Consider the following 11,342-nt stretch of genomic DNA (forward strand, 5'->3'; position numbering starts at 1 on the left):
TGGCCTGTTCCTTTCATTTCTCTTACAATAGTGTTTCTGTTTGTGTCTTAGGTCTATTTTACATACTGCTTCCATCCACTTGAACTACAAATGGTAGCTTTGTGCTGAAAACAGCCCTCCTCAAACACTATGAACCACTGCCATGCTCTACACCCAACATTTCCATGCAAAAATGTTTGACAAGCAGACAGAGATGCCTCCACAGCCCCCAAAATTCTCTAAGTGTTTTCTTATAATTCTCATTGAGTGTTATGAAGTTATGGGTGGCTTCTCCATAAATGTGTGAAAATGTAAGAGTGATGCACAGACGGGAGGGACATTCATGTCACTACCTGTGCTTTCCCGTGCCCCTCCTCGTAGTTCCTGCAGTAAATCCTCCAGAGACGTGCACACCTGAAGATGTGGCAGGGAGTGCGCTTTCGCTGCCTTAAGAAAGCTGGCCACATCTACTAACTTCAGAGAGTCATCGCCGAAACCACAGGAACACGGGCTGCTTTCTGTTTAAATAATAACAACAACAAAATATTGAGTATTAGCTGAATGTATGACCATATGCATAAAACAAATTTACAACGTGAAGCATTCGTGGGTGACGTGGAATCAAAGACTATCACATTCACCTTCAATATTATTTACTTATCATCGCCAGTTGTCAAATATGAAATATCCCTTTACGATGGGCAGTGGTTGAGTGTATTGGAGTACAGTGTTGTCTAGAAAAGCATTGCAACATGACCTCACACACGTGCCGTAATATTACGGGTTTCTGTCTGGGCTCAGTGCGAGCGTTTCCTTAATACACAGGCTGGAGACTTTACTCTTGTTTGCGTTGAAAGCACATTCAAATTAGAATGAATGTTCTTTGGTATTTTAAATATAACCCTTCTGGTCTGGGAAAAGTCCTGACCTGTGCGTGCCACCTACCTTCTTCTTCTACAGGCAGTGGCGCCGTCTGCTGGTTGCAGCCTGTGATTACCGTCAAGACGCTTTCAGGTGTGACAGCCACAAACTCATTCCAAACATCCTCGGTATAAAAATCGACAGTGTGAGCGTTTGATATCCTCAGCGAGACACTGAGGAATCTTTTAATAGCATCCAGTTTATTTCTCACAGTTTCGATAGAGCTATCACCTATTAACGATGACAACATTTTTAAATTCGGCTTATTTTTGGCAGAAACCTTCTAAATCTGCGGCTTCAATGGAACGGCGAATACAACCAAGCCCCAGTAGTAGCATACAGATTTTTTTTTTTCTTTTTTTTTAATGACGCCTCTTAGAAGTCATGTTGGTAGTACCGAAATGCATTTGCCTCTCGATCTTCCGAATGCCTATAAACGTGTCTGCATTTTGCCACAACAAATATGTCTCCACTTTGTGATCTGCATTCACGTGTAATGTCTGAACGAAACGTGATGACGCAAATAACTCGCGACTGCTGTAATGTAAACTCATCAGACGTTGTCTAAGGGCGGCGTGGTTGTAGAAACGTGTCTTGTTGAGTAGTTGTCTGGAATATGGCATCAACAGCCAAATTAGAAAACACTAAAAAGGCAGCATTTCCTGCCCACTATACTTATAAAAACAAAGGACAACATACTTCCACGGCTACCATGAAGACGAAACGCAAATGGATACCACCAGATAAGGCGTTTGCTGGCAGCTTAAAAGAAGGTTTGTGTCAGCTTGTCCTGTCTGCCGCTGTTTCGTAGTACCGCTATGATGTGTTCAGACAGTAGTGTATGCACTTTAGCTAATGTGATCTGTAAGTGTACTTACGATATGTGCTCTTCAGCCAAGACATATCTGACATGTGTTGGACGATGGAAACAATTGAGCGAGTTCAACATAAAAAAAGATCTTCCATGTTTCAACAATGTTGCCTCGATCAAATGGCTGTATTTGTCTGAGTGAGTGACACTGCTAACGCAGATTAATTTAAGACACGAAACTTTACCTACAGGATTGCACATCGAATTTCTTTCTTTCTTTCTTTCTTTCTTTTTCTTTCTTTCTTTCTTTCTTTTAATAACAGTGCTAGCAGCAGCGTCAGTCCTCCCCAGTTATTCAAATGTTAGGGTTAGGATAAGATCTTCTGGTTAATATAATTTGGGAAATGGTTCCTGGTCAATTTCACTTAAGCAGTGTGTGAGGAAATCATGGTGTCATTCTGAATTGTATCCTTAATGTCTCAATGTTATGCTCAGGACAGGGCTTTGCGTTCCATAGAAAACAGAAGGTTCAGTATGAGTACAAGAAGCTGCTCCGTAAGGAAAGGAGAGCAAAACCCCAACCAGAGGTACAGTACGCAGACAGTTACCCGGAGCATCTGAAGCACTTGTACCTGGCAGAGGAAGAAAAGATAAAGAATGAGGAGCAGCAGAAGAAGAAAGAAAGGAGAGCGAGAGATGTGAACCCCTTGCCGGAAGGGGCAGCTACTGCTGCACCTACAACTACTATGGCTACTTCTGATCCTTTTGAGACCAAAAGGTATGCACTGTGACTGCACCACGTCCTTCAGAATATATTGAACAGACAGATCACCCAGCTTTATCAGTGTAAGCATTTGTTGGTGTTATAAATTCACTTTTGTTAAATCGTAACCAACAGTAGATTTTCTGTCTATTGCCATTTCAGACCTGATAAAAAAGAACAGAAATTCAAGAAGACTTCATACCAAAAGACGAAAGAGGAGTATGAACGGATCCAGACCAAGCGTGCTCTAAAGAGAAGGGTGAGTACCTACAAGTAGGCGAGCTTGTGAGCCTCGTCTTGTATTGTGAAGTACAGTATCACAAACTGAGTACTGTTAAAAGTAATTGAACAGTGTTTAGTTTAACACAAAAAAGCATTAACTTGCTTTAGATCATTGTTATAGGACATAAGGATGGTTTCTAGCACTGCAAATCCACAGTGTGTGGCACAATTTAATTTACAGTAATTATGGATTGATGTCCCTAGGGGGACCATGCAGGTGTTTTGCATGAAATTGATCATTTATAACATGAGGTTTGTAATCTTAGATTATTCATTTCTGTTTTATTGCTCAACTGAGCTTCTATTTGCCAAAAGATTAATGTGTTGGCTGTCATGCTGCATTTTAAATACCTTTTTAAAATAGTTCCATTTATTCCTGGTTGCTGATCTCAATGGTTTAAGCTGCTTATGTTGCACAGTGAATATCAATAGACTGTGATGTATAGTACTGTACTGATGGTGTTGTTTATTTATGTATTTTTTTTAGGAGGCAGAGAAGAACAAACAACAAAGACAGGAGGCTTTGAGGATATACAAGCAAAAGAAAATGGAAACTTATCAAATATTGAGCAAGAAGACTAAAAAGGGACAGCCAAACCTGAATGTACAAATGGAATACCTGCTTCAGAAAATTCAAGACAATCAATCCAAGGGAAGCGAGTAACTTGGCAAATGGCTTCCAGCATAAGAAGTGGCGGTGTATTGTTCACGGTTTTTTAGTAGTCGTACATCGCAAGGATTTCCAAATGTGCCACGTTCCCGTCTGGTTCCAAATAAACATGGTTGTAAATATGGGGGTGGGGGCACAGTTTCCCCAAATTTATCACATTAGGTTTTCTGACACAGATTGGGAGAATTTATGCAGCAAGCCATTTTTAACCAGCAATTCTGTTAAAATATGGTATCTGAATAAGGGCGATAATCTTGTACTTGATCGGGCATTGTTGAAAATTAAACTAATGTTGCTGCATCTTAACTATACTTGGTGTGTATGTTGCGGGGATTCAAACTTTGTTTTTCTGTACACTGAAGACCAGGAAATGTGTATTGTAAACAGAAAGAGAAAAAATTATACACGCACTGTTTTGTAAGATGACATCTATTTTACTCTTACTCATGTACTTTTGTTGATTTTGAACAATTTCATAGTATTGGTGAATATGGCTGGAAATGGAGTACTGCGGAAATGCTTTATTGCTGTGCAATTCCTGAATGCAGTAGTTTGATTCGTTGTTCATGTCATCATCACGCAAATCAGACGTGTGTTTATTTTAAATTTATTTTTTATTTCTTTATTCTATGTAAATAAATAATCTGCATTTACTTTTTTGTTATTGCTTTAAAGTAGTGTGTTTTTGTTTGGATAAAATTTGTTTTTACACATTTGCAACTCTAGTTATCACAGTGCAAGCAGTACCAGGATACTGCTCCTATGTTGATTCGTAATCAGAAAAAAGTATACAATGACATCACATTACCGAGGTTAACTACGATAGTTGGGAAGCCTAATTGTTTTAACAGGCTCGTTACTGTACCTGTTAAAAGAAAAGAAAAAAATACACCACAACTGTTTTCTTGACTATATTGCCAAGACGCTGTTGTACTGTGCAGAAGGAATTCATCCCCTGGAAAAGTTACTATGAAAGCAGCAAACAAAAAATAAATAATTTGTTTTGACTGCTGTGAAACTAGAAACGGTCTTAACCAATAATAGCTGTTCACACAAAATGGCCTGTGGCTGACGAAGAAGTAGCGACAGTAACTCGGTGTAGTTTTGTAGAAAGAAAAGTTTAAAAAAAAAAAAAAAAAAGGTTTTGTACGTTTCATTAAATACAACTCTTGTTCCTGCCATGGAGCCCCTCGGAGTGAAGATATGGAGCAGCTCATTTAGTTAAAAATAGGAATATTGAGATGGAATTTTGGTCCCATTGCATGTGCAAGCAGCTTTGAAGTGGAATTTATAGTGTGTCTTAGTTTAAACATTTCCAGGTGCATTCAACTTAACCCACCTTCTGCTTGTTTTTAAATATGCTTTTAAAAACATCCCTACTCCACATTCCAACAGTACTTTAAAGCAATACTCTAGCTTAAGTAACATTTCCAGTGTTGTGCTGAATCTTCCGAGATGTATATGAAAAGGATAGGGAAATCATGGTAAGCACGGTTAATCATCTGGAGGCTGTGTGGGCAAGTAGTTAAAGACATGGACTTGTAACCATGTGGTAACCGCTTCAAATCTGATTCATTGTGTGACCACGAGCAAGTCACAACCTCCTTCTTTCAAAATGTTGTGACTCTGCAGCTGTTGCATAGTTCACACACCCACACAACTTGTAACACACACAAGACTTGTAAAGCACTTTGTGATGGTATATAAAAAGATATTATTAATATTGTTACATAGCTATTGTAATAAAGGGGATTTTGAAAGGTACTAGACCTTTGATATATGTAATCTGGAATGAAATTTACAATTATGGGTAAACACTGTAAGTGTAAAGCAAAATAAGAGAAATCCCTCACAATTATTTGTAATGCAAAATGAGTAAATGAAGATGGATTTTCTTTTCAGTGGTTTTTACTTTTGAAATTATTCATGTGCAATTTTCCAGTTAGCATTAGCCATGTTAACTTAATGAATGTGTTGCTTTCAAAATGTTGTATCCTGTATTTAATCTAAAAAAAATAAAATAAAAAAAAAAACATTTTTTGTTTGTACTGTTTTCCAGATGATATTGACATTGTCCTGTTAAAAAAAAAAAAAAAAAAAAAAAGATATTGCAGCAGTACGTAACTCCTTAAGATGTATAACCAATCATAGATACCTGGCTTCACAGCCTGGGCTAATGTGCGTCCGTTTGGCATCGGACCATCAGGTCAACAATGTGTTAAAGGATCTCTTCATCGGCACACATTTAAAAGCCCTTTTAGAAAGTAACTTACAATTCAGTCACTTCCTGTACCATAACCACGGCTGACTGCAAAGAAAATTATTTGGGGATGACTTCACTCGGACTTGTCAAGTTGTAATATCTCTCTCTCTCTCTCTCTCTCTCTCTCTCTCTCTCTCTCTCTCTCTCTCTCTCTAAATATATATATATATTTATATATATTTTGCGGGTCCCAATTCAAAAACTTAAAATCATAAGTCTGTTTTAAAGTCTATTTGATTGGCTTCTTTAACAATGTTTTCATGACAAATAGGTGAGGCTTTGTGATAGGATCCTGTATATCGAATCCACACATCATTGAAAGCACGGAGCATTACAGAGGTGTTTATGTTGTCTTTCAAGTATTATTTAAATATTTGCATAGTCCATATAGTACTGATTTTGCCAATACATGCATTTGGGTGACAGTCACTAAGGTCACCTCTCGCTCTGTGGATGCGCCTCATTATTCTGTTCATCTACAGGGGTGATCTTTGTATTTTCTTCCAGAGGATAGGGACTGTGCTGTGAGATTTATCCCCTAGGTACTTGACTTACTGTGGAAGCTGGTCGCACATGAAATCTAGTTCACCTGGGAGCGTTTCAGCCAGCTGCAGCTCTCTGATGACAAGCTACTCTGCTCAATTGCCTTTATGATAAAAACAAGGAGAAGTGAAAGTGTGGTTGTTTAAAAAAAAAAAAAAAAACAGTCTGTCTGCTTGGGTATTCTATAATAAAACTACATTGAGTCTAGGTACCTTTGCTTATCTGTAACATAATTTGAAGCTTAATTTGCTTTGCATTCCTCTTTTCATATGTATTCTCATAGAGTTCCCTGAGAGACATCTTAAAGCACAACAGGTTATTCAGTGGTTCCATTTGCTTGTCTTGAAATATTATTGGGTTAATAGTGTACAGTCTCTAATTTGAATTTCTTTTGACAGTCAGGTTTTGGGGGAGTTGGCCTCCCTATCCTAGGTGATCTGATATACCCACACTCCCAACAGGAAGTGATAAACAGGAGCCAGCTGATTCAACTACCACCACCCACCCACCCTGAGTGGTAGAGCCTAGAGTTGTCCACTAGGGGGCTCTAATTAATCTCCCAACGGGGAGCCATCATGCCAAGCATTTGATCAGAGAATAGATTAACATTTTTAATTTATGTTATATTTTCTATTATGGCATGCTTCTAGATTTTTAAAAAAATGTACATATTGCTCAGCACATCTAAATCAGAGATATACTTTACAGCTAAAATGTTGTCGTCCCCCCCCCCCCCCCCCCCCCCAAAAAAAAATGTAAAGGTTATACATGAGCCATTTCAAATCAAAATAGGTGAAATAAACACGTACAAGGTTAAAAACAAGCTTCACATGCTGGTTATATTCCTATGCAGTCCAATTCTTTCATGACTATCCATGACCACATGTGCTGATCATAATGCTGTAAATGATTTCGTCCTGGGTTGACCTGCTGTGAAACATTAGTAGTTTAGTGGTATTGATCCTGTGTTGCTGTTTCATGTTCTTACAGCTAAAGCCCTCCCATCTTCACAATCAAATGTCGGTTATGTTACAGTTCAGAGAGTGGAAGAGGCCACCCCCTTAGTTGCTAACTCCAAAATCTTACTGCACCCCATGAGTCTATCTATGAAATATTGACTATTTTGTATTTTTTAGTATGCTGCTCTATGTGCAGATCTAATGTGCCGTTGCTATACAGTAAATGTTTTTAATGCAAATTGCAGTTTTTATGCGTAACACAAACAGTCATATTCAATGTTGCTATAAACAAGGTGTTGCAGTTCCGGAAAATCTTCTATCGTTCTGCCTTTCATATGGTAAACTCCAGAGGTCCCCCGGGCACTTTTGCTCTTTTGCTCTTTTAGCAGAGCCAGAAAAGCTTTACACTGTATAGCTCATTTTCTGTTTGTCATGCAGTGGACTCCAGAGGTGCCACCTACAAGCAAAAAGACAGATCCACCGTCAGGCTCCACTATTGCTCTTTTTGCAGACCTGGAAGCATTGTCCAGTCCCATCAATGGATCCGGTGTCTCTCCAACACTTGAACCATGTCCACAGCCTGAAGTAGAGCCTTTCCCAGGTAAATATGTCATTTCTTTAAATTAAAAAAAGAGAATGGACACATATCAGTTTCACATAAAGAATGTATTTTCCGCTGGTCATAGAGCATTCTTAAATACGTGTTTGGGTAAGAAATGTCAATTTTCATTTAGTTCTATGTTGCTGGTTGTGTCTCACAGTTCTATGTTGCTGGTTGTGTCGCATTTCCCAGTCTTGCACATGAAGTAGAGCTATGGGTGGCTATTGGTGACAGCATGATTAATGTTTAAAATACCATATTGAATGTTTTACTTTTTTAGGTCATGATCTGGCAAAGGCTTACAACGGCAAGATCCCTATAAGTGGCTGGGAATTTTACCCTTTGCCAGATCGATGCATTCTAGAAATTGTTAACTCTCATCTACAGGTATATTTATCTGGAGCTCAAATAGTCTCGCCAAAGCCATTAGGCTCTGATATGTTTGAAGGTTGTTTTTGTTTGCATATGTTGTTTTGTTTAAGTAAAATCTGATTTTTTTTTGAGGATCAGTAAAAAATTGAAGTAAAGTGAGGTATTGTAATATGTGGTTTTAGATACTATGTTGAACATCATGGTATAACTGTACAGAATAGCTTCATAACTTTCATCACAAATGGATTAAAATAAGTAAAAGTGGGACTTCCTTCTCTACTAATATAGCTCTTGTGAATGAACAACAACTTTATATTGTTACATTACAGGTAACTGCACTATAGCTGGTCTGCAAGTGTATTAGTTTATAAATGGTGAGGACACCTGTTAGTTTCTCTTTACAGTAACTGTAGCCAACACAGATCTTACCCGTTTTGCAAACTCTTCAGCTAAACAGGTCTCAGATGTGCAGTTTTAAAAGAAACACATTTTCATTTTAAAACATGATTGTGGATATGAATGAAAATAGAGGGTATTTCCAGATTGTCCCGTTAATATAATTTATTCATAAAACCATTGTTAGGATAAAATTAGTGACATTTTTGTTTTATTGGTATATTTTGGATAACAGAAAATTACTAGGAAGTTTCCAACAACCAATTATATTTTCTATTCAAATGTACTTTTAAATGTACTTTCTCCGTTCCTACAGAGCTGACGGTAAAGGTTATTTTGTGGTAGTATAGGCTTGTGGAACTCAAAACTTTCTACGAGAAAGGCAAAGAAAGCCAATATTCTCCAATCAAGAACTTAGTATTCTTAGAGAAGAGGTTGCAGTAAATGCAGAAATGAAGAGACATTGTTTGGAGAAAAAAAGTGTTGCACAAAAATAAAGAAAACTAATTTGGGCAGAAGTAACAGAACCTGTCAAAACAAAGTTGTCTTGGTTTGTCAAAAGAGATGGTGCAGGATGAAAGACGTGAGTTTAGAAAATCACAGCACACCTTCACAGAGAAGCTGTTGCCACTGGTGGTGTCTACTCCACTGGTGTTTTAACACCAGCAGAGGAGGCTATACTTAATACAATTCCACCTGAAACAATTATTAGATCAGTAGGACATGACACATATCTGTCAAATCCTTACAACATCGTGACACATCCAAGGGTACTGGTAATTTTTACAAGAAAGGGCTCTGCATAATTACATGAGACTTGGTTCTTTAATTCCCTCTGCAGCTCCTGACTAGGATTTAAAAGGTTGTCTGTTGAGCTGAAACCTTCTTCTTGTCTCATCATGAGACACACCCAAATTATTATCTCTGATTTTGAAAGTATGGGGCCACCGAACTCTGCCTAAGCCACAATAACAGTTTGGTGAAAGTGAAAAACTAATTGAACTCATTTAGGTGCTTCACAAGCCTAGAAATACATTACCTTCGGTTTCCACTATAATACACCTTTGCCTAGTAGCAATAGCCACAATTAACTGTAGTTACATATGGTTTCTGCCAGTGATTGAATATTCTTACTACAGATGTCTGCAAAAGGAAAGAATCTTCTGGCAAAGAACTTGGACAACCGGATGGAAGGACACATCTTGTGCTGCTTGGTCAATTTCTTTCTGCCTGGCACGTTCACCACTGAGGTTCTCTTAAAGACCAGTTTGTAAGAAGTAAACAGCAATGTTCCCTGTTTAAGCTCTTTCAATTTATTGAAATGTTATTTGAAATATAAACATATTTGGTTTTGAAGGTGGTTATCATGTCTCTAAAGATGATGGAGAAACTCCTGTATGCATCGTATTCATTTACATTAGACAATTTATATCAGGCAACCAATTAGACCATTTTTGAAGATCACCTTCTTGAGGAGATAAAGAAAAGGATTGACGGATGTTATCTCCTGATGCCATATATGTAATTAAAGTGTTATGTAAGCTTACCCCTGCACTGTTTGTCATCTAGCTGTGAACTGTGTGTTGCAGTTTAGTAAAAACTATCTGCCACAACACATTTACGCCTGTGCCCTTAATTTCCAGCTGTGTCCTCTGGTCCTGGTTTTTGTACTGTGCTTAAAGTATTGGTTACAGTTAACTATGGATTGTTTTGCAAAAACCTTTGGTATCCAGAATGGAACTTTTTTTTTTTTTTTTTTTTTTTCTAGAATCTTTTCTTATGATGTCAGCACCCTGTCATCATACTATAATGTTCTAGATTTTTGAAATGTGTCTTCCAAGCTTGGAACCCTGGACGGGGTCAGTGGCAGTTTGGTATGATAGACATCGTTCCATGGGTCAAAATGTGTCAAATTTCAAGGAACAAATTGAAGATCATCATCTTACTGAAACAGAAATATATTTTGTTATATCCTATAATTCTGTTGCAGGTCTTGTGTTAAGTAATACATATCACGCAACAAATAACGCAGAGTCAGTGAAAAAAATATAGCACAGAGCTACAGCAATGCTTCTCCACGACTGTCAAAAGAACATTATTAGGAATTTCATAACATATTCCTCTGAATAATCTTAATGCAGGTTAATCTGTTTTTACTGTACGTTCTTTTTGTTATAAGTGTACCAATGTCAGCTCATTTTAAAATTTTAAAGACTTCAATCAAGACCCTCCTAATGCTTTTTAGTTCCAGGCTATATAGATTCAGATTTTATTATTATTATTATTATTATTATTATTATATTCTAATCGCAATTAATAACGCATTTCACAACACTGCACGTTATTGTTGTAACATGAACAATACAAATTACTTCTTTCCTAATATATACAGCACGAGAATAGTGTGACGTGCACAGTAATGAAGTATTGCATAATTTGTCTGGAAAAATGATTTTACTATATTATATATATATATATATATATATATATATATATATATATATATATATATATATATTTATCTATATAATCATAAATATTTATAAGATATATTTATATAAATATATTACCATGGTCCCCCGCCTCACTGGTATACAGTTAAAATACCTCCATGTCTACAAATAAATCTAATATAAAGATGGTTTATAACCCATATACTGTACATTGGGATTTAAAGGTCACCTTATCCCTGCCCGAGGACCTCTGTGCCTATCATATCAAGGTCCAAGTAGACAATTGATTTTCTGCTGTGAGCTTCTTTTACCTTTTTTTTCCACGTGAT

The 11,342-nt window shown here is 37.3% G+C and overlaps 2 protein-coding genes across 2 annotated transcripts in view; one reads left to right on the forward strand and one right to left on the reverse strand.

The window, feature by feature from the left end:
- mettl25 (methyltransferase like 25) overlaps positions 1-1,363 on the reverse strand; it is a 22,914-nt gene extending 21,551 nt beyond the window's left edge. Inside the window, exons 1-2 of the mRNA XM_041258138.1 lie at positions 925-1,363; positions 333-497 (exon numbers count right to left, since the gene is read on the reverse strand). Coding sequence (XP_041114072.1) covers positions 333-497; positions 925-1,150 — 391 coding nt within the window. The 5' untranslated portion in view covers positions 1,151-1,363. The remainder of the gene's footprint in view (positions 1-332; positions 498-924) is intronic.
- Positions 1,364-1,449: 86 nt separating this feature from the next.
- On the forward strand, positions 1,450-4,079 carry ccdc59 (coiled-coil domain containing 59). Its single transcript, XM_041258139.1, has 4 exons — positions 1,450-1,673; positions 2,207-2,489; positions 2,637-2,733; positions 3,244-4,079. The coding sequence occupies exons 1-4, from the start codon at positions 1,517-1,519 to the stop codon at positions 3,418-3,420; spliced, it is 714 nt and encodes a 237-aa protein (XP_041114073.1). The 5' UTR covers positions 1,450-1,516; the 3' UTR covers positions 3,421-4,079.
- Positions 4,080-11,342: the final 7,263 nt, after the last annotated feature.

This window comes from Polyodon spathula, chromosome 8 (genome assembly GCF_017654505.1).
Source record: "Polyodon spathula isolate WHYD16114869_AA chromosome 8, ASM1765450v1, whole genome shotgun sequence".
Lineage (NCBI taxonomy): Eukaryota > Metazoa > Chordata > Actinopteri > Acipenseriformes > Polyodontidae > Polyodon > Polyodon spathula.